Genomic DNA, 26468 nt, shown 5'->3' on the forward strand with positions numbered 1-26468 from the left:
GCCCAGTCAGTCAAAGGCCGGGCCTCAGCTTTCCTTCCCCATTGCAAGGGCTCTGATGTGGAAGCCCAAGGCAGGGAAAGGAGCCCAAAAATGGAAACCTCAAAGGACATACAAGAGAGGCCTTGGATCAGAAGACAGCAGCCAGGAGTCCACTCCTGGGTCCCAGTGGTTTGGTTGGTTTCAGCAACTACCACCTAGCTGTGCAAGCACAGGTCCATCACGTCTCTGGCCATTTCCTCAGCTGTGCAAGCAGCATGACTCAGGCCTGTTCTGGAGAGCACCTTGACTTTAGCAACCAGATCCTAAGCACAGCTCAAGGCCTGGATCCTCGGTCACTGTACGTGGTTATTATATCAAGGAAAACAGTCCCTGAGCTGAAGGCCTTCACCTCCTGGGACAGTTCCTGGATCAGGATTTGGGAACGATGATCCGGGTCACTCAATCTTAACTAGATGTGACCTTGAAGCCAGTCTGCTCTCAACTTGATGGATTTTTTTTTCCCCAGAAAACTTACTGCTTACATGAAAGTTTCACAACTAGTAAGTGTCAAAGGCAAGGCCAGAACAGAAGCCGCTTGGCCACTGAATGATGCTCCTTGGTGGCTGCTGGCCTGCCCTGACCTGATTTCATCACAATCCCTGTTCTTACCTGCTGCTGTGACAGCCTTCGGGCCAGTTTCCCAAGCCAGCATCAGCAGCTCTGACTCGCCTGCTGTACTCTGGCCAAGGAGTCCCAGGTGTGGATTCAGGCCTGCCACTGGACTCTTTGACATAGCCTCAAGTGAAAACAGAATTGCCCTTTGACATAGCCTCAAGACAGGATTGATGAGACACTTGCCAGCTCTAGATCTTGGTCCATTAGGAGACTCTGTATATCCTGTTCTCAGGAGGCCCCTGCACAGAGGTAGGTTATCAGGAAAACCAGGAGTGAGAGCACCTCCTGGCTCATGGATTGCCTGTGTGTCACCTGGAAGTAACAGCTGTGAGCAGTGCCTAGGAGATCCCATTTCCATCCACCAGAGGGGGAGCCATGGCCAAGCTACTGCAGTTCCTGTCTAAACAATGCTACTCACTTCAAAGTGATCTTTCTCTTCCTAACAGTTATAGCCTTCATCTTCTTCTACTGTTATTACTTGCACCCCAAGTATTTGACTGGGACAGATACAGCTGTCAGTGAATTCCTCAAATATTCCCAGCCAAAGGTACTAACTCCCTCTAGGAAAGATGTCCTTGTCTTAACCCCTTGGCTAGCTCCAATTGTGTGGGGAGGAACTTTCGACATTAACCTACTGAATGAGCAGTTCCGGCTCCAGAATGCTACTGTGGGTTTGACTGTGTTTGCTGTGAAAACATACATGCTGCTCCTGGAGCCATTCCTGAAGACCGCGGAGAAGCACTTCATGCTGGGCCACAGCCTGAACTAATACATAAATACATCTTAAAAATAAATCTTTTTTGAAAAGCTAGCAAGCAAGCAAGTGTGATTTTTCATTCGTCTACCTACATTCTGCAGTGAGAAGTCAAATTATTGTATGCATAATCTGTATTAGTTTTTCAGTAGTTAAATAAAATATCTGAAGAAACTTACTATGTAAAGTAAAGGGTTAACTCAAGAGTGTGAAGGTTCAAATCCAAGATCTGGTGGCCCCATAGGTTTAGCTTCTGATGAAAATGGTAGGTGGCAATGGCTTTGCCCACACAGAGGATCCCATGGCAAGCCAAGAAGCAGAGAGAGACTGGGCCCAAACTCAACGTTTTATAGGACACCTTCCACAGAACCACCTCCACCAGCACTGCAAGCCTAGAGCCAAGCCTTTAGCATGTGGATCTTTCGGGACATCCAACACCCAAATTAACACCAAAACCATAACATCCTCTAGCAATTTCTCATGTGGGAGACCTGGAGGAAGCTCCTGGCTCCTAGCTTTGGATCCTCTCAGCTCTGGCCATTGTAGCCATTTGGGAAATGATGGAAGAGCTGTCTCTCTCCCTTTCTCTTTTTCCTTTTCTCTATAACTCTGCCTTCCAGATTAAATATTTGAGAGAGTGATGCTCATATCAGTTCTACAAATCTCCAAGTACACTGGGAGATTGATTCTGCACGTGTGCTGGCTGTGATGGAGGGAGTGGTGAGTGATGAGCCAGCCCATGCAGCTGGGCGTACAGGTGGTAGTGACTGCAGGACACGACTTCCTGAAGGATGGGGAAGGCAGGCAGGCATTGTGCTGGAGCGGGGAAAGCCACTGCCTGGCACACCTGTACCTCCAATCAGAGGCCTCAGGGTCAGTCCCTCTCTGCTGCCAGTGTAGCTCCTTGGGGTGCAGAAGTGCATGACCCAGGTATTTGGGTTCTGTGCCACCACTGTGGGAGAACTGGCTGGAGTTCCTGGCTCTTCATTTCAATTTGGCCCAGCCTCGGCTGTTGTGGGCATTTGGGGAGATCTCTCTCTTTCTCTCTCTCTCTCTTTTTTTCATCTCTGTAATGCTGACTTTAAAATAAATGAATAAATCTTCAAAAGAGAGAGGATACCTCCAGCTGGCCTGTGTGAGCAATGCATGTGATGGTCTTTGGTTTGGGTGCTTGGAATGGAAATCTCAAGCCTGATGCCCCAACTTGCACTAAGAAAGCTCCATTGGTCTCCAAGATCTCAGCCACTACGATGATGCTCTCCTGGGCATGGGTGACCCTTCTCTGGTTCACCGCTTGACTTTCCCCCTCTCCTGGTGCCCTCCAGTCAGTGTCTGCTGCATAAAGGTTCCAGGGTGTGTGAATGGGTGGCCAAGGGATGATGGAAGTGGCGAGTGGCAACTAGGGGAGGGCCCAGTAGGAAGTGGCTGCAGGAATCTGGCCAAGACTGGGTCAGATTGAAGCGGCTTTCTCTCTCTTTAAAGATTTACTTATTTATTATTGGAAAGGTGGATATACAGAAGCAGCTTTCTCTTCCAGCGGGACGGAAAGAGCAGCCAGGAGCCCTGAGCTTGCCAGATTGGATGCCACCTCTCAGACAACATGTAGCCCTGAGGGGTCAAGACCGGAAGTTGCAGCAGAAGGGCCTGGCAGGGAGTGGAAAGCAAGCACAGTGGCAGCAGAGTGGTCCAGGACAGAAGAGGAAGGGCTTGGTGGGCAATGGCTGGGTCGGGAGGAGAGGGAAGGAGGCTCAGGAAGGGGTCCGGGGTGCAGAGAGAGAAAAATGGGGAAGGAGGCTGCATGGCTGGGGCAAAGCATTGTTCGAAGGAATTGCCAGAAAAAGCAGTTGGTGAGCTGGTGAATCCTTGGTATAGTAGTTCGCCCCAGCGCAGGCCAGTGCTTGTAGGCGCCCATGAGGGTGTTTGACGGGCACGCGCCGGCGAAGCGTACACGAGCACAGCGCTCAGAATCCAAGCCACAAACGGCCAAGGGTTGGCCCAACGGTCTGGTCCAGGCTTGGTGACCTCCCATACTCAGTCGCTGGTGTCTGGCACCAGATGCCCACTTCCCACCGCCTCTCCATCCGGTCCCGCTGAAAGAGAATGGGAACACTAGATGCAGCCCTCAGCTGGGAATGCCAAACAGCGAAGAGCGGAGATCCCTGGCGCCTAGCCAGGAGGCGGTTCCTGCGGTTCACTGCGGTCACAGCCAGTGGGGCCTTTGGCCACTTGCCTCGGAATCGTTGGAGAGCAGAACCCGAGGACATGAGCAGCCTAGGCCTCTGGTGGGGATCAGGCTCCTAGGACTGGGTGCGGGTGGTGGTGGGGAGGACAGCAGGGCGCTGTGACCCCAGGCTATTGAGACGCCCTGGGGCGAGCATTAGGGGATTGGGAATCCTGATGGAGGAGCAGGATGCTTGATCTTGCCAGTTGCCCCACATCCCTAGTCCTGGGGCAGTAGCTCACGGCCCAGGATACTTCCCTCCTTACCACCGCAAGCACATTCCCTGTGGCTGCCCAGAAAGGTGAGAACCCCTAGCATCACCAGCTGGGCTGTGATGGTTTGTGAGGGGCGAATCTCTCCACCTGCTGCGCCCTCAAACTTTCTCTTCCCAGTAGGCACTTGGCATTATTGTTACAGATTCGTCAATAGATCATTTAAGCCTATTGGCTGGGACAGGATTTGAACCTCGGTGCTCAGATCTCACAGATACATGCAAAGGAACTTGGAAATGTTCAGGGAAAAAGCAAAATTTAAAAGATAGGAGTTATTTTGGTGTAGACGGCTTTTTTTAAAAAAAATCCACGCATAACTTTCTAATTTTTTTTTTTTTACTTGAAAGGTCAATGGACAGAGAATCTTCCACCCACTGGTTTGCTCCTCAAATGCCTACAACAGCCAGGGCTGGGGCAGCACCAAAGCCAGGAACTAGGCTTGGTCTCCCCCATGGACCAAGTACATGGATGCCAAGGACCCAAGTATTGAATCATCCACTGTCTTTCAAGGTATGTCTCCACCCAAAGTTCACCTAGAAGTAGGGACAGGGATGATCCAAGGCACTCCAGGATGTGATGCAGGCAACTTACCCCATTGCATGGAGGTGCTTGCCTGAGTCCAGCTCCAGCTGAGTTTGGAATTCGAGAAGGATGCGTGGATGAGGCACAAAGAAACTAGACGGACCACTAGGATTCCATGATCATTGGGGACAATGCGAGAAAGCTGTCCGTTTTATTTATACAGAAACAGTCAAACTCTGGCTCAGACTTTTACATCATGGTCAGGTGGGTGTTTCCAAGGGTAATTCTGCCATTTGCTTCACCTGAAAGCAGGATGTTATCCATCCTGGCACCGTGGTTAGGAAGTTCTCAATAGATGGTGCATATCAATCAGTAACACATTCCTGCAACAATCCTCATTCTACAGCTTAGTCTAGAATCAGTTAAGGGAGGAAGTGCATCACAGATGGAAGGACCTAAAGATCAAAGAGGGAAAGAATAGATTCTCACTACACCTAGGGACTTTACACCCTTGATTAGCATATGGTCAATGGGGACAGCCGAGACAGCAATAATGAAAGGCCTTTTGGCTAAAATGATATCAGCAACATCAACTTCCAAGCTCACATTGGTAGTAAACATTAACTCTGCAGAGGCAGACAATGCCTAAATAAATCACAGAATTCTCAGCAGGGTTGTCCATGTCCATGCAAAGGGAGGTGGAGCTGCATTCAGGTGGTTGTAGAGACATCCACTGGGCCCTGTCAAACAGTGGGAAATTCCTTGCAGCCTTGCCACACCTTCCTGTCTTCCACACCCATCACACGGACCCCAGCAGGTGCTGGCTGCCATGGCTATTTCTTAACATGCATGTTCCATGAACTTTTTGGAACTTCCTTGCGCACATGCATTTCAAAGTGGTAAATTTCAAGTTTTGAGCAAAGCACGGTAGCTGCAGTGTGCACGAAGGAATACAAACATCTCCTGCCATAATGCCACAGACCGTCAAGAGTCCTGGGCCAAACCCACAACTTAGCAGTATTCACTTTTCCAGACATAAGTCCCTCCTGTTTTCTCTCAGTGATGTTTTAAGAGTCAAGATCAGCACCAGGGACTATAGCCCCAAACACTGAGTTCCTAGCTTGTGGGTTTGTAACCTCACAGTAAGCTTAGAATCACATTGACAGTATCGATGAGTTGTAGGAAACACACCCACAGAATACGTGGCAGAGACCATGGTAGCCACAAGGCCTGAGAGTGTTCCCATCTGGCCTTTTAGCGGAAAGCCTGCCACCACTGTTTTCAGAGGTTTTGTTTGTAGGTTATCAACAGCTTTTGCTTATGTGTTCCTATGTATTCTGTGGGATTTGTAAATCCAGTTCCAAGTAAGATCTCTTACTTTTTTTTTAAATTACCAATAGTTCTATTGGCACTATGCAAGTCACATACATGTGTGTTGGTTTCTTTGAAGATTCCTTAAGTCTACATAAGCGATGTGTCTCATGTTTCCAAGGGGGAAAAATGTGTTTTGTTTTGCTTCTGTTGTAATCTGCATTCCTTTGACTCCTATTTCCTTCTGTGCTTTCAAGAATCAGAAGTGGACAGGAACTTCTAAGCAGCACAGCCCAATATGCACTGGTCTAAGTGATGTGTGCCAAGTGTAAGCACGTCAGGTGGGTACAAGATTCATGCTAGCTTCAAAACCGAATAGCACTAGTGATCATTCCATAGACCACATACCTTTTGGGAGCCTTCCTACAACTGGTAACTGGCCAATATTGACTTTCCAAGTCCCTGAAAATCATATACCTGTTTATGCATGTTTGTATATATACCTACAGGTAAGTATAAAAGGTGTTTATTGTTTTATGATAGTAAAGATGAAAACTCCATTTTTGATATGTTTGCTTTTGGACGGACACTTTGCTGAGTTCATTTCTTTTTGCAGTTTTCTGTAGATTCCACTGGATTTTCTACACACACAATCATAATTTCTATGCCTAAAGTATTCTAACCTGTATGCCCCATTATTTCTTCCAAATTTTCTACCAAGTCCAGTGAACGTTGACTAAAAACAGAGATAAAGTGCTTCAGTATACTGTTCAGTGAAGTTATTTATAGATGATGACCTAAGGGCCTAAATGAGGTTCTCTCCCTCTCCCACTTGTCTGACTTTTTTTTAAAAGGTTTAATTATTTTTATTTTTAAAAAATCAGATTTACAGAGAGAAGGAAATACAGAGAGGAAGATCTTCCATCTGCTGATTCATTCCCCAAGTGGCCACAACAGCCAGAGCTGAGCTAATCCAAAGCCAGGGGCCAGAGGCTTCTTCCTTGTCTCCCACATGGGTACAGAGTCCCAAGACTTTGGACCATCCTCGACTGCTTACCCAGACCACAAGCAGAGAACTGGGTAGGAAGTGGAGTAGCCAGGACATGAACTGGCACCCATATGGGATCCTGGCACTTGCAAGGTGAGGATTTAGCCACTAAGCCATTGCAACTGGGCTCTGAGACTCTTTTTCTAAGTGGTGTGATGCTCTCAGCTACTGGGATGATGCTTTGCCTGTCTTCTTAACTCTCTTAACATGGTGAATCACATTGACTGATATGTTAAATGTTAAACCAACCTTTGGATTTCTGGGAGAAACGCCCCACTCAGTCACACCAGGTCATTATTTTATATTTGGTTGAGTTTGACTGAAATATTATTCAAGATTGTTGTGTCTGTGTTATGAGGGCTACTGATCTGATTCTCTTGTCAAGTTTTGATATTCAGGTAGCGCGAGCCTTATATGAAGTGGGAAAAGTTGCTTTCTTCTCTGCTTTCTGGAAGGGTTTGTGTTACACTTGGGAAAATGTCATGTGATGTTCACACAGCAGGTGAGGCAGTGGGAGCTATGGGCTTCTCCCTGGCTGGAGTTAGGGTGACTTCTCCCTCATTCCACATCTCTCAGATCTGCACATCTGGAATAATCCTATTACCAATATTAGGTTATTTCAGTCTTATGTATGCTTTAGTCTTTTTAGAAGTTTCAATGTTATTTATATTTTATGGAATTTATTGATACATTAGATTCTTATGGTCACAGCAAGTAGAAGGCAATTGGTGCAGCACAATCCTCATGCTGTGATGTGAGCAGAAAAAGAACAGACTCACTTGAGTTCACAGATGTGATTCTAAGAACATAATGTTACTTGGGCCCGGTGCAGTCATCTAGTGGCTGAAGTCCTCGCCTTGCATGTACCTGGTTTGAGTCCCGGATGCTCCACTTCCCATCTGGCTCCCTGTCTGAGCCCTGGGAAAGCAGCCCAGGACTGCCCAAGTCCTTGAGAGCCTGCACCTGCATGGGAGACCCAGAAGCAGCCCCTGACTCCTGTCCTCGGATGAGCTCATCTCTAGCCATTGTGACCTTTTGGGGAGTGAACCAGCAGACAGAGGAGCTCCTTATCTGTAAAATCTGCCTTTCAAATAAAAGTAAATCCATACTTTTAAAATTTTTGAGAACACATTCTTAATTTACAGTACAAAGGTCAAAAAGTAAAACATGAAAAAGACCATCCTTCAGCAGGAATAAAAAAATTATCTTAGTTTTGTTAGTTTTCTACACTGTATTATTTCTACTTCTACTTTTACTTTTTGCCACTTATTTTGAATTTAATATATTCTTTTTTAAAGAATGTAATATATTCTTTAATTGCTGTATTTCTAGTATGGAAACACAAGTAATTGTGGGGCTTTTTTTTTTCAGTCTCTTATTTCTTTATAGAAACGCTTTAAGCTGTATCCGTTTGCCTTCTGTGGCAATAATAAAATCACCTGAGGCCTTATGTAGGAAATAAATTTCTTTTAAAAAGAGAGATTTCATTTAATTTTATTTGAAAAGCAGAGTGACAGGGAGAGAGAGAGGTCTTCCATGCATTAGTTCACTCCCCCAAATAGCCACCGCAGCCAGGACTGAGGCAGTCTGGATCCAAGAGCCAGGAGCTTTCTCGGCTGCTTTCCCAGCCCATAAACAGAAAGCTGGAACGGAAGAAGAGCAGATGGGACACAAATCGGCACCCATACATGATGCTCGCACTAACAAGTGGAGGAATGATATGCTACACCACCACACTGGCCCCTAAAGATCGTATTCTTTAGCATAACACAAATGCTCAAGTCAGCCACGTCTGGATGAAACGGTCAGTCTAGTTATTTGATATTTCAGTGGCTTAGACAAGAAACAAATCAGTTTTTTTTCCCCCAACAGATCTGATTTACTTGAAAAGAGGATCATTTCTTTTTTTTAAAGATTTATTTATTTTTATTACGAAGTCAGATATACAGAGAGGGGGAGAGACAGAGAGGAAGATCTTCCATTCCATGATTCACTCACAATGGCCGGTGCTTTGCCGATCCAAAGCCAGGATCCAGGAACCTCTTCCAGGTCTCCCACATGGGTACAGGTTCCCAAGACTTTGGGCAGTCATCGACTGCTTTCCCAGGCCACAAGCAGGGAGCTGGGTGGGAAGTGGGGCTGCCAGGATTAGAACCAGTGCCCATATGGAATCCTGATGTGTTCAAGGCGAGGATTTTATCCACTAGGCCACAAAAGAGGATCATTTCTGATGTTTTCAAAGCAGCATAGCAATAGCTATGCAATAGGCATTCTAGATTTAAATTTTTCATACAGTACAAAGCAAGCATGGTTTAGTCATTCTTCACTTCCCAGGGCTGACAGCGGAAAGCAGAGCACAGCACGGTGGGTCCTCATAGGTGCCTCTCTCCTCTCCACAGTGCCATCCCTCCTCAAGGCCAGCATGCTGACTTCTGACCAGTCTCGTTTGAGCCCACAACCTTCGACGCAGACACCAGAGGGGCTGGGCCTCCAGTTTGTTCTAGGAGGACAAGAGGCAGGTTAGGTTTGTTTGACATAACTAGAAGTGGCTGAACCTGCTCCTTGTAGGACAAGATTTATTTGTTGAGAGATTGAGACCTCCCGGCCATTTCTTATGAAACTTTCTGCTTGCAAGCATTGAGCTCCTAGCTCTTTTGCTAGAAGAAAATGGGTTGATGCCTCTGTCTTCTCTCCCTACAACGAATCTCGAAGAAGAGGTGTTGCAGTTTGTCACACGCATCACAATATGTGGTGGAAAAAAAATCTGGAATCACAGGTATTTTTATCCATTATGTTTGTTTCAGACTCTCCAAAGTCAAAGGGGGCAGAAACCCTGAACCCAGGCCCTGGATGCTATGACAGCAGACCTCCGAGTGTTTCCTTATGCAACTGCAACAGAAATGCTCTTATTCCAAGTACCTCCACCTCCCTGGATGATGGTGGAAGCACAAATGTGTCCTCAAAAGCAGGTGCAGTGCTGTCCCCGCCCACTGCACTACCCCTACTCTGTAGACCTATGGGTCCAAGATGCATCCTCAGCCCTATGAGTCCAAGATGTATCCTCAGCAGTCGTTTCTCCAGTCACAGATATGGCAGCCACGCTCGGCCTCAGGCCAAAGGGCCCCCAAGTGTCCAAGCAAAGGCATGGACAGAAGTATCTTGAGGCATGCGTATCTTTTCAGTGATGCTGCCTCCTCCAAAAGTAACAAGTTGGCTTTGGTTTGTAAGTCCCCAAGAGCCTGAACCCTACTCAAGAAGAAAAGGCTGTCTACCCCAGAGGCTGTGTTGTCCCCTCCATTGCTACTGCTATGCTTTGGACAAGTTGAATCCAGGTGCTGTAGTTGGTGGTGGAAACATAAGGGCCTTCAGCCAGGCATAGATGTGAAAATTGTCCTACCCCTTAGAGTCGTACAGATTGTTTCTGCTAATCTGCATCTCAGGTAAGAGATCTAGCCTCCCCAACGACAAGGACCCGGCCAGACCCTCCAACTCCAACACATGCGTTTTGATCAGATGACTTTCAGGTGATTTGGGCCCAGAAAAAGACATGGATGTCCTTTGGCACGTGGCCTTCAGCGCTATTCTAACAGGTGTGCTTTTTCTGTCCAGGTTCCAGGGAGCCTGGCTTTTAGGCAGGGACGTGGGTGGGTGTCTAGAAAATTTGATCTAGGAAACTCTAGCCTCTTCTTGTATGAGAGGTGCTACATGGGATGGCTCACAGTCTGAGCCTCCCGTGTCCCCCTCACCGCTCTTATTACTCTCCCAGAATCAAGGCTTTCAGCCATGGTCTGAGACGTGCAAACTGGTCATTGAGCTGGCAGAATGCATATGATTACAGGATCTGTGAATAGATATGGGTCCAGAAAAGGCTTAGCCAAAGGATCCAAGCATCCCCACAATGACTCCTGAGCAAGTAGCGGCTGTTCTGACCAAGGAAGCCACCTGCAGGGCCACCAAAACCCCCAACATTCCCCTAAAGCCCCCAGCTCAGAGCCAACACATACGCAAAAGGACATGGGGTGTCAGGTGTACAAAAGCCAATTGCATTTTGCCTCTATTGGGTACTGAAGTTACAGTAGAGATTAAGTCTGGAGTTTGTGCTGAGACTTCCCAAAGGTTCAGCACCCTGACAGCTCTCAGGGGAGTCTGTCCGTGGGACCTTGGGAAGGGGACATGGTAGCCATATCAATTTCAACAGCGTCAGAGGCAAGCTTGGCTACTCAGTCGGCTGAGGTCCTGGCTGCTAGAAAGCTGGACCCCTGTATAGATCAGTAAAAACATGGAGAAAGTAAGGTCCAGATGCTGCCCTTAGGACCCTTCTCCCTCCCGCACCCCACCTCCAGGGTGACTGAAGGGTAACTTTTGAGCTAAAGACAAAGTTCAAAGTAGAGTAGGGCTGCTCACTATGCATGTGGGTGGAATGGTGGAGAACAAGGCCTGCTCTCCATGTGACAGTCCTGGTCAACTCTGAAGAAAGCTCATCACGGATCCTGTGGGAGACCAGATGTAGGGAAGGAAAAGTGGTGTCCACATGTTAGATATACCAATGTCCCAACCAGAATGGGAGGCTGAAATGACAGACATGCCGACCGCATGGTGGAAGTGAGGGGCTCCATCAATCAGCGATGGGCTGGTCAGTGAAGACTGAGGTATTGGTGGAGGTGAGGTATTGGTGAGGTATTGTGGGGGGCAGGCCATATGGGGTCACATGGGCTGGCACTTGGGCACAGCGAAGCAGTACGGAACAGGGAGGAAGCTTGCCAAAAAGTTGCCCATGAAGAGCAGTGTGTAATTGTCTGATCCCAGAAATGGAACACTAGAGATAGCTCCAAAAGACATCTCTCCCGAGACATACGATGCACTTTTCAGCCTGATATTTATGTGACATGTCAGCAGGTGCAACATGCAGGGACAGGGCGGGGAGGGGAGTTGGCTTGTAAGCAAAGGAGGGACCCAGCAGAGGTTACCCACTGGGGATTATTGGCCCTTGCTTTTGGATCTGCTGCTGTCATTGGCAGATGTTGGTCTCTCATCCCCCGCCCCACCCTGCTGATGGGGACTGTCTAAGACTGATGGTGATGAGCACCCAAAGAACTGGCTCTGCCAAGGATGCCTTGCTGGCGGATTCCTCAGCACCTGTCCTGTGCGGGCAGCTTCAGCCATCAGGGGCTTGTGAGCCACAGGGTGTTTTCCTGCAAAGTCCCTGAAGGGACAAGGAATGTTCAGAGCAGGAGTACCGGAATATCCCAAGTCATAGAAAAAGGAGGGAAGGAGGCAGTATCTGGACCTCGGGAAAAGAGAATAACACAGATGCCCGTGAGGTCAAGGATGGCAGCCACAGAGGCATGTTCTAAGGTGAGGGAAGGTACCTTCCCCACAGCCTCCTGAGATCAGAGCTATTTACTCCCATATACCCTATCTCACCCCTATGCTGATTTCAACAGTGACTCTGCTCCTCTCCCAAGTTCTAGAGAATGCCAAACCACCTCTGTGGTCTTTCTAAAGAGGTTTGAGTTATCAGGTTTGAGACCCCAGCTGGGCTAGCCAATGGGTCCACCCCACCCGCATGGTGTACCTCTTGCTGGTGGCAGGTTCTGTTCACGTCTTGCAAAATGAGCAAGGCAGCATGTAAGCCTTAGAGCCTTCCTCAGGTGACCCATACGGCAGTGGAGAAGCCAGGACTTTGAGCCTAGTCTGTCTGATTTCAGTGTTCCTGCACTCACCACCCAACTGGAGTGGCACCTCATCACAAAGACACCACGTGGGCTAGTTCAACCATGCACATCTGTAATGAGCACATGCGTTGTCTGGATCGACTCATCGGCGCCCAGAAGGCCACCTGGAGCTCCGCTTGTCCTCGGAAGGTCCAGGACACTCATTAACACCTCTCATCTCAACTCCACCAGGCATTCGTCTTCCCCCACCCCAAACCTGCAGCAAACTACGCATGCATCTACAGTCTGTCTCCCCCCCGCCAGGCACCACAGCACAAGGTGCGCTCAAGTGGACACAGCATCCGTTCTGCTTTCCAAGGTCTCCAGTTCCAAGTACTCACCTCTTGAGACAGATCCTGGATCCTGATTTCCCCTGGGGAAAAGGGAATTCCCTCCCCATGTCTGTTTTGCTGGCAGTTTGGTTTGAAAGGGTGCTGAGTTGTGTCTTTTATCTTACCTCTCAGAGACATTCACCTGCCTTTTTCATTGTCATATGATAAAGCTTTCCATGTCTTTATCCATGGGATAGTAATTTGTACATTTCTTTACTGGGCTTAATTAGGAAAAATTGCCACTTGCTCTATTTTCTGAGTTGGTATAACATCAGTCATCTGCCACAATGTTTTTAATAGGATCCACCAGGAATATTACACGAACTTATAAGTTGCTTCCTAGAAAAGTTTTTATAAATATTTGATGTCCTTTTAAAATCAGCCAGGTCTGGTAGTTTGATTTTTTTTTCCTTGTGTTTTTTGAACTTGGTAAACATTTTACCACTTTTATAAATTATGCTGAATGGGAAGTAGAACAGCTGGGACAGGAACCAGCACTCATGTGGGATACCAGGACTTGATGGCAGAAAATTAGCCAATTGAGTCATCGCATTGCCCACCCCCCCATTTTCTATTTCTATGCCTATATTTTGTATTTCTGCTTTATATTTAATTTATTATATAACTTTTTGGAGGGATGGAAAGCTAACCCATTTTTAAACTTTTAGCTTTTTTAATAGAAATACTTCAGTATTTCATTAAGTACTGCTGTAATTGCATTCTGCAAATCTTGCTCTGCAATGTTTCAACTAGTTAGTTCCAAACATTTGCTACTTTTTCTTTAGTTGCCTTGAGCCCACTGGTGACGTGAAACTGTGCTTCACTTCTAAATATTTGAAGACTTTATAGAGGTCTTGCTTACTTCTACTTTGGTTCTATTGTGGCACCGAATGTACTTTTAATGTATTCAATCTTTTGAAATTCCTTGAGACTTATTTCTTGACCCAGGGTATGTGTCTCTTCATAAATATTCCATGTTCACTTGAAGACAAATGTGTATTTAGCTGTTGGATAAAGTATGACACAAATGTCAATCAAAATAAATCTTTTGCTCTCTTTATGGTTTGTTTATTGAAACAATGAGAAAAGTTGACCTTTCCCATTTTGATGATAATTTGTTATATTTTCACTTTGGTCAGTTTTTGCTCACATGTTTTGAAATTCATAAATGTGTGAGATACTTGTATCATCCCAATGAACAGTCTTTTTTAAAAAAAAATGTGTGGAGTGCTGCTGTAAAAGATTCTTGTTGATGTGTGTCAGAGGAGCAAGACAAAACATGTTGGCATCAGTTTCATTCTCAGCAGGTGCTAGAAGCAGCACAGAGGCACAGCAGCTGTCCACTGACCAGCAGTGAAGATACATAATAAAGAAATGTGGAATAACATGAGCAAAACCTACACTTATTTTTGCAGAAACTACAGGACTAGACGGCCTACACCATATATGAATCCACTCACATAGAGGTCAACAGCAGCCATGCTCAGGCCATGTTAACGACGTGGGGAGGGAGTGGCATGAGTTCATACACAATAGGAGAAAGCAGCCAAAAAGAGAATGCGAAGTTTAAAAGTGAAGATGTTTTGTTCCTCTTGGTGTGAGGGCACGCCAAACACTGTGACTGGGATCGAGCACTTGGGGTTCGATGGCACTGTTGGCATGCTTTGGTGCCTCCAAGTAATCGTTACACAGGGCTCAACTTCACAGCCATTAAAATCTGTATTAATATGGGCTGAGGTGTTTGGAGCAGCAGGGAAGACCCTGCTTGGAAAGCTTGCATCCCATATTAGAGTGCCCAGATGTGAGTCCTGACTCTGCACCCAATAACAGCTTCTTCCTTTTTGTGCCCACCCTGGAAGACAGCTGTCAATAGCTCACACCCTGCCCCACACACACGGAAACCCAGATCGAGGTTCAGTTCCTAGCTTTGGCTTGGCCCAGCCCCAGGTGTTGTGGACATTTGGGGAGCGAATTGGTGGATGGAAGATGTGTGTGTGTGTGTGTGTGTGTCTTTCAAACAAAATTTATACATTCCATAGTTTCCTATGTTCACAAGATATTTTGCAATGTTATTGGCTGGATTGTAGCTCTAAAAAATTTTCCCTATGTTGAAGTGCTAATCTCTGACCCCTCAGCAAGTGACTGTGCTCAAAGACACAGCCTTTGAAGAGGTAACTGAAGTCAAATGAGGTCAGATGAGGCCCCTAATCCATTATGATGGATGTCTTCAGAGGGGATTAGCACACAGACCACGCAGACAGAAGTACAACCAGTGAAGGCACAGCAAGAAGTCATCCATCCATCTGTGAACAAAGATCATGTCAAGTAGGCCAGAGGCCATGCGCTCTCCTACACAGGTGGAGGTTAAGAAAAAAAAAAAAAAAGAGTTGATCTGAATTTACGATCGCGATTGCTACATGCCAGGAATGGCAAAGGAGAGAGAGGGGACAGAGGGAGCGTGATGTGTCTAAAAACACAGAAGGACAAGTTGTCCTGTTCCACAGCACGGTGTTCATGGCGGCACACCGCACACAGTACACTGGTAAGGTCGACACACGGGCAAAGGTGAGGGAAACCTGTCTGCTTGGCTTAACTGGCTGATTCAGGGCAACTGTACTGAAGTGCTGCAATGAACCCTATGAAAAATATACAATGAGTACAGAGAAATTTTTATGTAAAACAGAAATAGACATGAAAAAAGAAGCCGCACCTGCCAGCATTTTTAGACTGAATGTCCAGTCTCCCAAACTGTGACATAATGTCTGTTGTTTAAACCACTTCATCCATGGTATTTTGTTATGGCAACTCCATCAAACCTACATATACTAGGTTTTCCTTGAAGAAAAAAAAAAAAACGTGTCTTGTAAGTACAAAAAAATTCATAGAAAAGACACACCATGAAAAAACTGCACAGATTTCAGAAGCTTTTGCACCAAAAATAACTTAGTTTTTAATTGTACTTTCCATGAACTTCATGAAGTACTCATATTACAAGTGTGGTTCTCTCTTACTGTTGCTCTTCTTTGTTTTTGTTTGTTTTTGAAAGAGAAGGAGAGATACTCTATTCACCGGTTTACTCCTGAAATAACCAACCACCACGGCCAGCCTGAGCTGAGCCAAAGCCAGGAGCCAGGAGCAGCTTCTTCTGGGTCTCTTATGTCGGCTCAAGGGCCCAAGGATTTGCACCATCCTCTGTGCTTTCCCAGGGCATACGCAGGGAGCTAGATGAGAACCAGAGCTGGAGTAGCTGGGGCATAAACAGGCACCTCTATGGGATACCAAGTTACCACAGGCTGAGGGCTTAGTGTACTAAGCCAAAGGCACCAGCCCCACAAGTCTGGTTCTTACATTAAGTGCAACCAGTATGTGAAAATTAATGGTGTGAATTCTAATTAAAAATAAAAGACATCTTGCATGGAAGACAAAGCAGCATGAAAATTCCTGCTGTAAATGGACCATTCACCGAGTAACGTTGGCTATTAGGCCTAAGTGTCTTTCAAAGGACATCTCCGACCTGAGAGGCTGGAGTGAGATGCAAACACCAGGCAGGATCAGTTCCCCAAAGGAGATTGGGTGAAGCACAAAGGAAGACAAACCCTACCTGCTTGTTGCTGCTGAGGGCCACACACAGTGCTGGGTGGCGGGGAGCGGGCTGGGAGGGGAGAGCAGTGACAGCTGGCACTGAGGTCTGAGAGTTCCTCTTCATTGTGGAGCTTGGGAAGAATGTGAGCCTGGGGTGGATCTGTGGAGGGACGGGCTGCGGGTCCGCAGGAGACGGGCTGTCGATGTTTTCATCCCAGTCACTGAAGGACCACATGACCTTGGAGGCTGTGGCTGTGTCCTTCTGGGAGGAACGGAACCTCTTTGAGAAGCTCAGAAGCTCCTCTACTGTGACGTCATGCTGGAGAACCTCAAGCTTGTGACGTCATTGGGTAACCCACACAAACTCATACCTTGGGTTCCGGTTAGCCTTCCCTCTTCCCGAGGCATGGCAACAACCTCACACTGGAACCACACGCACCGCTTCCTCCCCATTTTATTTGTTCATTCGTTTACTCATTTTTGAGGAGGGCAGGATACAGGGGCAGTGGCTTCTAGCATAGCAGAGTGGTCCTTGTCCCGAGCAGCCTCAGTACCTGCTACTCCGCAGCCTTTTGAGAGTGCTGTTTTTGCATGCCACCTTTCGCTCCCTGGCCAGGGGACCTCTCCCCCCACCCCCCAGGGTTTGCTCCCTTCCTCTTTGCTGGGCTATCCCCATGTCTGCTTGAGTTCTGCGGTCCATGACGAAGTCACTGTTGGTGTACCTTTATGAGATTTCCTGTGTAGATGCTGCGTTTTTGTGTGTGCTCTGTTCCTCTGAGTGGGCTCTGGGCCCATCACCTGTTCAGGGCTTCCTCCAGGATTTTGCTTTATCTAAAGAAGAGTAAAAAGTGAATCTGTGAGTGCTTCTGGCTACACATAACAACCTCAGAGGGGCCCTGCAGGTAAGAAGGCAGGAAATTGGAGCCGTGATCCCGTCAGACCTTGAACCTTTCGAGATTCTTTTCCTGGTGTGGTGCCAATGGCAGAGGCCACACTGTGTGCCTGCCTTTCTTTTCCCTTTTGTCAGTTTGTCATGTCTAACACTGAACTCTCCTGCCATTCCTGCCCCCACTGCTCGCTCTCACGGGGTTCTCCAGCACTGACTTGTACGCACGGTGCGCTGAAACGTGTTCACAGCTGTGAGCTATCACGGAGCATGAGCCGCTCGTTAGATTCCGACCACCTGGGAAGGAAAAACACTGGCCAAGTACAAACAGGCCTTTATTAAGCAAAGAGAAGTCCTGGGCCTTTTCTGGAGCAGCGAAAGAACCAGCAGGAGAAGAGGGGACCACAGGTGGGAAAGACAAGCTGGGTTACAGAGACAAAGGTTTTACACCCCTTCTGACGTGGGTGCTGGCCTTGGCTCTGTTTGGGCCCTGATAGGGCAAGGAATGTTGGTCTTTGTCCATCATTGGCCCATACGTGGCCTTGGCCGCCTTCGGGATGTGCCAGATCTCTGGCTGAGGTCACTGTCTTGTCCACCCACTTCCTGTAACCGCTGTAACCATCACCGCTCTGTTGGAGTTGGGCTGTCTTGCGCCTGCGTACAGTCTTTCACACATCCACCCACGATCCGTCCACGTAAAACACAGCCCTGGGAACCGCTCACAGAGCCTTCCGTTGTGGAGTCCGCTGCTCTTCTTGCTGCTGCCTTCCAGCCTCATGTGCTCTGCCTGCTGAGGCTTCTTCCCATCACTGGCTAGCACCTGCCCCTTCTCCACCTGGCGCGGACTCCCTGTGAACTCAATGTAGACCCACTCACTGGCGTGTTCACGGGCGGACAGCAGTTGTGGTGACGTTGCCCTCTCTCCCTGAAGCCCACGTGGATTTTGCACTCCTTTGCTTTCAGGTTGCTGGTGTGTTGTGGAAGACAAGCAGGCCCCTGAACAAAGTGTTTCTGTGGAAGTGTCACAGGTCAGGACCTTCCCCTGAAAGCCCAGTCCCATGGGATGTATGCCTTTGGACTTGAAAGTTCTTTGCTGGGCACAACAAAACATATTCCATGCCAAAACCATGCATTCTGGGGACACGTTGGAAAGATTTTTTCACTATAAACCTTCGCCAACTGTGTAACAGTACAGACAATGTGTAACTGCACAAAAGGGGTGGGGTTAAGGGTGTGTTTACAAAAAGCTGCACGAGTTCCTCCAGATGAGACCACATGTGGGAGCTCTTGACTGAGCCAGGCAGGGAATGCGCAGGCTGCTTTCATTGCAGATGAATGTGGAGGAAAGCTTTCATTGCAGCCTGTGTGGGATGGCACAGGCCACAGCAGGGAAGAGACGCAAGCTGTCAGGAGCAGCCCTGCAGCAGCACCTAGAGCCCTGCCTGATCTGTGTCATTTGAGTCTCCACTGCAGAAGCCAGACCCCGCTGGCTCACCTGGCGGGTCCCCACAGTAGTCCACTTCAAGCTGCCAATGTGACATTCCCAAAAGTGGAAATGAGAAGAGGTATGCAAAGCGCTTCGTTATATTGTTTCTGTTAAACTGATGAAATAGTCACAAATACACCCAAGAACAAAGATGAGAATAGAATAATTAAGAAATTACAAGTTCTGAGTTTTATTACTGTCAGTTTCCCAACAGCCTGATTAAGATTCAATGGACTTAAAATGAACATATTTGAAGTGTACAATTTGCTATTTTGATACATGGTCATACTTCTGAAATTAAAAATAGTTCCTCCTGCTCTTTTTGCATTCTAATTAGCATGAAGTTATCATGGCAAGAGTATGTTCTGCCTTTTGCAGGAGGTGTTTTCAAACATCTGTGGAACTAGCAAAGCTCCGGCATTCCCCAGCACACTCATGGGGCCACTTTGCAAGACACTTTGACAATTTCTGTACAAGTCAAACTTAGTCACACCAATCTGAGCCAGCTGCATGTTCAGCTTACAAACAGGTTATATCCTAATGAGGAGATGGTACTTGATGACTCAGTGTCTTAGAACTCATGACTGTGGCTCTCATGACCAAGCAGTGGAGTCGAGGAGTGGCTGCTCTGAAGGCCAGAGGGAAGCCTGGAGGGAGGTGAAATCCCTGAGAACTAGAGACAGGCAGGAACTTGTCAACCGCTGTCCCACACGGGAGGTCGGGTCAACTCCACTCTCTGCTTCTGCCTACTCTCCAACAGCAGCTGTGTGGCCTGTAAGAACAAATCCTTCAGACAGTAAGCCTGTGTGTAGTCTATGAAATCTTCCTGCAGGATTTGTTTTTAAGAATGGAATTTTGGGGCTCAGCACAGTAACCTAGTGGTTAAAGTCCTCACATTGCATGTACCAGGATCCCACATGTGGACATTGGTTCTAATCCCAGTAGCCCTGCTCCAGCTCCCTGTTTGTGGTCTGGGAAAGCAGTCGAGGACGACCCAAAGCCTTGGGACCCTGCACCTGCCTAGGAAACCTGGAAGAGTCTCCTGGCTCTGAGCTTTGGATCGGCATGGCTCTGGCCATTGCAGCCACTTGGGGAGTGAATCAACAGATGAAAGATTTTCCTCTCTCTCTCTTCCTCTTTGTATATTTGACTTCCCAATAAATATACTTTTTAAAAATGGAATTTTCAAAAGAAACCAAGTGGTACCAAGGTGTGCTTTCCTGTGAACATTGCAATGAGCACCTGTGAAGCTACTTGCTGGGGTAGAATGATAGATGGTATTGTATGTTTTAACAAATAGCCCAAGTTCCAGGAGTGAGAGACCTGGGTTTGGAAAAATTCCAAACCCACCCATTGGTATTGACAATTGCTACTATAAAAAGCCTCCATGACTGAGCTTTCAGTTAAGGCAACAAATGTGCTATAGGAAAGCATGTCTTGTCCAATGTCAACAACCCCATCAACCTATTCCACAATAGAACATCAGTTAGAATGACTACTGTTTAAGAATAAGTCTCAAATGTCATAAAGAGCAAATTGGGGCTGGTGCAATGGCTAGTGGCTAAATCCTCACCTTTCTGGGATCCCATATGGGCACCAGTTCACGTCCCTGCTGCTCCACTTCCCATCCAGCTCCCTGGCCTGGGAAAGCAGTTGAAAGCGGCCCAAAGCCTTGGGACCCTGCACCCATGTGGGAGACCCAGAAGAGCTCCTGGCTCCAGCTATTGTGGCCACTGGGCAATGAACCAACAACTTTCCTCTCTATAAATCTCCCTCCTCAATAAAAATAAATAAATCTTTAAAAAAGAGCAAAGGCAGAAATATAAAGCTGTTATATCACCCTTTAATGGCAAAAAGATTGTATCTTTTCAGAATCTATTACTTTTCCAGTTTAAAAAAAAAATAGAAAACACAGGGCAAGGGAGACTACCCACTTTTTTTTTTTTTTAATCTAGAGAAGCCATACTTACAATCCATAATCTGTCTTTCAACCAAGGCTGGAGAATTGACTGATATGGTTATCATTAACACCGCCAGCAGGAACACAAAATCCAGGTGCAGCCAGTAGCACCCGGCTTGTGTGCATCACCTAAACACCAGCACATAACACATATCCAGGCATGGAGCCACACACACACACACACACACACACACACACACACACGGAGACACACAGCCTGAGCTCAGGAGCCAAGTCGTTTTTAAGGCATACGATCGGCATGAAACCTCAAGTTGTTAAGTTAGCTGAACCAGGAGGGTAGAAAGAACCCAATTACAGTATTCAGGAGGTGGGCATGGTGGGAGACGCCTAGGTCACTGGCGATGTGCCCTCAGGTGGCAGGGCTCCTAAGAGGGTAGTTGTAAAAGCAGAATGGACCCCAAACACTCCCAGATTCCTCAACGCTTCCTCCACATGCTGCACCACTGCCACCTGCTCTCCTCGCCAGTGACCTACCCAATGGGGGGAAAAAAACAAGCTTTTCGCTAGTTTGCTGTCTCAGGCACATTGTTCTAGCAACAAAAATATGGTGCTTATCACAAGCTTAGTACTCATCCCACAAGATTCAGGATTGAACACCGCATCCACAGGCAATAACGCTCTCATGGTATATTGGTATATATATGGTATAATCATTTCAAATCGCTTGCTGCCTCCTTCAGAAAAACTACACTTGTCTTATTATCATCATGGTTATCAATACGTGTTCTCTGGACAGAGAGTATTAGTGTTTCCTGAGAGCTGATGGACAAAACACATTTGAGGCTTCAACTCAAACCAAGTGAAACAAACTCCACAGGTGCGAGGGTCAGCAGTCACCATCTGGCAAGTCCTTCCCGAGATGCTGACGCCTCACTGAAGCCGAGAAAACACATTGTCCTCTGGCCTGTGCAAACCTCTTAGAACATACGAACTGAGTCCACTGTTGACGGACACTGAGTTTTCTTCACCAAAATGGTATAATTTGAAAACAAAATCATTTTGAGTCAATTCCTCTAAATGTGCTGGTCTGCTGCTCTAAAGACTGTTTTAAGGCAAAAATTAATTCTCCAAGAAGTAGTAACCTGTTTTTCAAAAGTCACAAACAGCTCATTGTATATAAAATAGTCTCACTAGAGACCAAAAATTAACACCATTTTTGCTTCTTCTATAGCTTTAATTTTCAACATTGTAATATTTACTGGAACTGTGGGATGGCTAAATATTTTCATATAACCATTAAAAACTAACCTCTATATAGGACATGAGTCAAATTTAAGTAACTGCTATATTGAATGCATATTTATAATAAACCTGATTGCTCCCCTCGAGGATTACAATGTTGCTGTAAAACAAGGCTGAGACATAATTCCTACTTCCCTCAGGTTGTTTTCCGTTCATCTTCTCATGTCTAGCCAGGTAACTCTTACAGCTGTATACTTTGCTACATGTCTCACATTCATTTTTTCCATGTATGAGTTCTTTAACGTAGAATGAGGAAAGCACTTAAAATGAAGGATTTCCAATGTCCATTTTTCTATATGCATACAGCCTCTTTCCTGTAGTGGGCGCATATCGCCTGGACTTTCTCACACTGCTATATGGATATGGGATTTTTTGAGTGTGTGTCATTTACACACACCCATTAAGGTATTAATGCTCAGTAGGAGTTTCCCTCATGTACTGCCTTTGGAGTCCCTCTACAAATGAATTATAAGTGGTGACACAGTTTCCATCATTGCTGAGGGTCTTCCCACATTCACTACATTCATAACACCTTTCTCCGGTAAAAATATAATGCTGAATTAGGATCTACAGCTGAAATTTACTATGAAAAATACTGCTCTATATACTTTCATTTCTATATGATCCGTCACACGAATAGTGATTCAGATGGTCTGATGATTTTTCCATATTTACTGCACTGTTGCGTTTATCTCCATTATGTATTCTCTGATGGGCGGTGAGATTCGAGCGTTTGCTAAAAGCTCTTCCACATTCATTACACCTGTATGGCTTTTCGCCAGTATGAATTCTCTGATGTACAGTAAGGTTGGAACTACAGCTAAAGGTCTTCCCACATTTAAGACATTCATAAGGCTTCTCTCCGGTGTGAATTCTGTGATGTTGAAGAAGGGATGACCTGTGACTGAAGGCTTTCCCACAAATACTACACTCGTAAGGTTTCAATCTGATGTGATTTCTCAAATGCATATCTAGTGATTCGGGCTGGTTGAAGGACTTCCTGCATTTCTGACATTCAAAGGGTCTTTCTTCGGTGTGAATACTCTGGTGCTGAGTAAGAGACAGCAGGCTGCTGAAGGTCTTCAGACACTTGTTGCATTCATAACGCTTCTCGCTCCTGTGGCTTCTTTGATGTCGAGTGAGGTGGGAGCTGCAGCAGAAAGCTTTCCCGCATTCACGGCATCCGTAAGGTTTCTCTCCGGTATGGATCTTTTTATGATGAATGAGAGACGATCTGTGAATGAAAGCCTTCCCACACATGCGACACTGATAGAGTTTTTCTTGAGTATGAATTCTCAGATGTTCAATGAGATGGGAGACGCGACTGAAAGACTTGCCACAGTTGGTACACTCATACGGCTTCTCTCCGGTGTGAGTGCTTTGATGGTTACTGAGTGATGAGACGTGGCTGAAGGCCTTCCCGCATTCAGCACATTTGAAAGGTTTCTCTCCACTGTGGCTTATCTGATGTCGAGTGAGGGATGAGCCGTGGCCAAAGGCCTTCCCGCATTCGCGACACTCATAGGGCTTCTCTCCCGTGTGAACCCTCCAGTGGCGATTAAGGATGGACTGTTTACCGAAGGTTTTCCCACACTCTCCACACGCGTACATTTTCTCTCTGTTACATAAAGTCTGCTGAGGGCTTAGAGGTTTGCTCTGGTTGTGGGCCACTGCACTTTCATTACAATTCAGAAGTTTCTTTTGGCCACTCATTGTCTCATGTTTTATGACTGACATCTTTGGTAAGCTTGTCTTCAGTGTATCATAGATAGGCAATTTTTCTTGCGGAGAAATTCTGTGTGGTTCAGAAAGAGCAGACTTCATATGGAAGGTGCTTCTGTCTGTATCGTATCTGTAGAACTTGTCCCCCATAGGGCTGTCTCTGCGGGTTCTGTATTGTTCTTGACCTTCACGCTTCCCCTCCAACCCCTCCAGGTGTCCCCGGTCCTTGTTAACATTTGGAAAGTCACAGTTTTGCTTGACAGTTTTTTCTATGTCTGCTTGGGGTGGATCTTGATCATAAACATCCTTCTCTGTTGACAAGTCCTTGCTTTCCCATTTTGGCTCCCAATCTGAAACACACGGAAGATAAAGTGATGCTCTTTTTCTACTTCTTGGAAAGAAATCTTTTTTCTTTTTTTTAAGATTTGTTTTATTTTTATTGGAAAGGCAGATATACAGAGAGGAGAGACAGAGAGGAAGATCTTCCGTCCGACATTCACTCCCAAAGTGACCACAACGGCCGATGCTATGCCGATCCGAAGCCAGGAGCCTCTTCCGGGTCTCCCACGCGGGTGCAGGTTCCCAAAGCCTTGGGCCGTCCTCCACGGCTTTCCCAGGCCACAGGCAGGGAGCTGGATGGGAAGCAGGGCCGCCTGGATTAGAACCGGCGTCCATATGGGATCCCGGGCATGCAAGGCGAGGACCTTAACTACTGCGCCATCGCGCCGGGCCCGGAAAGAAATCTTTATGGCAAAAAAAAAAAACCAGGAGGATTCAGAGAAAGAAAACCCCTAGGAGAGGTCTGACTCTGGCAAGTCCCCCATTTCAGTGATTTCTGAATGGTGCTCACATGCAGCAGAGAATACAGAAATACAGAAAGAAAACATGGAAGGCGTTCTGGATCCCAGGTCACCATTTTGTTACTTTACTTACCTGGAAGGCAACGCTTTGTCTCATAGCCTTCTTCCCCCACCATCAATTCCTCTCAATTTGCTGCCAGATTATTATGATCAAAATGTACAACTTACACTACTACATTAAACAAATGATGACAAAATAACCTAAGTTAACGGCTCACAAAGATTTAGGCTTTCTGAATTTATTCAGTATCTGTGTGAAAATGATTTTCTGTACATTAAATAATATTATTCCTAGAAACATGTAAGCCTACCATACCAGTTCTTTTTTTTTTAATGTTATTTATTTTCATCTACTTCAAAGGCAAAACAACAGAGATATCTTCTGTCTGCTGGTTCACTCCCCAGATGTGTTCAACAGCCTCGCCAGGAGCAAACAAGGCCAAAGTCAGGAGTACAGACTCCAGGGGATCTCCCATGTGGGTAGCGGGGCCTACGCACCTGCTCTGACATCCCCCGCCTGCCTCGACACACTAGCAGGAAGCTGGATGGGGGGCAGAGTTTCCGGGATTCGAACTGCTGCTCAGTCGTGGGATGTCGGTGTCACAAGCAGTAGCCTAACGTGCTATACTGTAACACCCACCCCTCTAACACTCATTTTCCTATCTGGTCCATGAAACTCAGCTCTAAAGGAAAAGCTATTTTCTATTTGACACATGTCCCAGCCTAAAACCATCAGTGTATTTTTCCTTCAGTAGACCCAAGAAAAAATTTTTGTTTCAAATAAGAGAAAATTATGACAACAGCAAAAATCTCATTTTGAGTAGATGACATGTGCAATACAGGTAATAATTTGGAATAGCGAATGATCATTTTGAAAACTAAGCTCAAGATGTCTCCATTTTGTTTATGTCAGGGATCTCTAAAGATAAATTCCCTACAATGTATCTATTGCAACTACCGGCCCTTTAGCAATAAAGACTTCCTTTGCCTACTTCACATGACCAACCTGGAAACATACCTTTTGACAGTTTTTTCTGCACCATCCAAGGCTCTTTTCCATCTTCCAACAAAGTGATCACACATGGCTTAGCTGCAGAAAGACCTGCTCATACAAGATAGAACCTGTTTTAGCTGCAATCCTCAAGGACGGCAGGCCATCACAAGAGGGACCGAAGGAAGAGACAAAGACAGGAAGACGAACTCTAAGCAGGACACAAACGGGTTAAACATCTCCTTGGGCACATGGTACAGAAATTCAGCCATTTAACTTGGGAAGAGCTCCAGTAATTCAGAGTGGCAAAGATCTCCCTGAGCGAATTGAAAGGGAAGATATCCTTACCTAGGGAAACTAGGTTCTCATAATTCTGGACCATCACCTCCTTGTATAAGTCTCTCTGCGCAGCGTTTAGCCGTGCCCACTCTTCATGAGAGAAGTCTACAGCCACATCACTAAATGTCACCTGCAACAGCAAAGACACAGGCTCAGTCACAGCCCGAGCCTCTCTCGTCACTGATCCTGAGGAGCCTTAGAGGGGAAAGGGGCTGAGATTTCAGGAGTCATGGCAATGATCAAGACTGATCCCAGGTGTCTGATAACTGGATAATCAATTTCCTGTAATGCAATAAGGGCACTGCTATACAATAACAAAGGGTGTTTTTATACAATGACAGCATTGCTTCAGGAGAATTAATTTTATGGGGAAAAAAAAAACAGAATTAGGGCCCAGAGCAAGGAGTCAATTGCCTAATCCTCTCTCTGCAAATGCAGAGAGCCCACAAGGGCACCAGTGGGCACAAACTGCTCCACTTCCCATCCAGCTCCCTACTTGTGCCCTGGGAAAGCAGTGAAGGATGGCCCAAGGCCTTGGGACCCTGCACCCA

The 26468-nt window shown here is 46.5% G+C and overlaps 1 protein-coding gene across 1 annotated transcript in view; it reads right to left on the reverse strand.

Moving 5' to 3' along the window:
- Window positions 1-22385: 22385 nt before the first annotated feature.
- The window catches only part of LOC121153723 (zinc finger protein 181-like), a 9114-nt gene continuing 5031 nt past the window's right edge, over window positions 22386-26468 (reverse strand). The window contains exons 3-5 of the mRNA XM_040976449.1: window positions 25927-26047; window positions 25606-25689; window positions 22386-24077 (exon numbers count right to left, since the gene is read on the reverse strand). Coding sequence (XP_040832383.1) covers window positions 22606-24077; window positions 25606-25689; window positions 25927-26047 — 1677 coding nt within the window. The 3' untranslated portion in view covers window positions 22386-22605. The remainder of the gene's footprint in view (window positions 24078-25605; window positions 25690-25926; window positions 26048-26468) is intronic.

The sequence above is a fragment of the Ochotona curzoniae genome, unplaced genomic scaffold (assembly GCF_017591425.1).
Source record: "Ochotona curzoniae isolate NIBS_2020 unplaced genomic scaffold, NIBS_Ocur_1.0 contig_2699, whole genome shotgun sequence".
NCBI lineage: Eukaryota > Metazoa > Chordata > Mammalia > Lagomorpha > Ochotonidae > Ochotona > Ochotona curzoniae.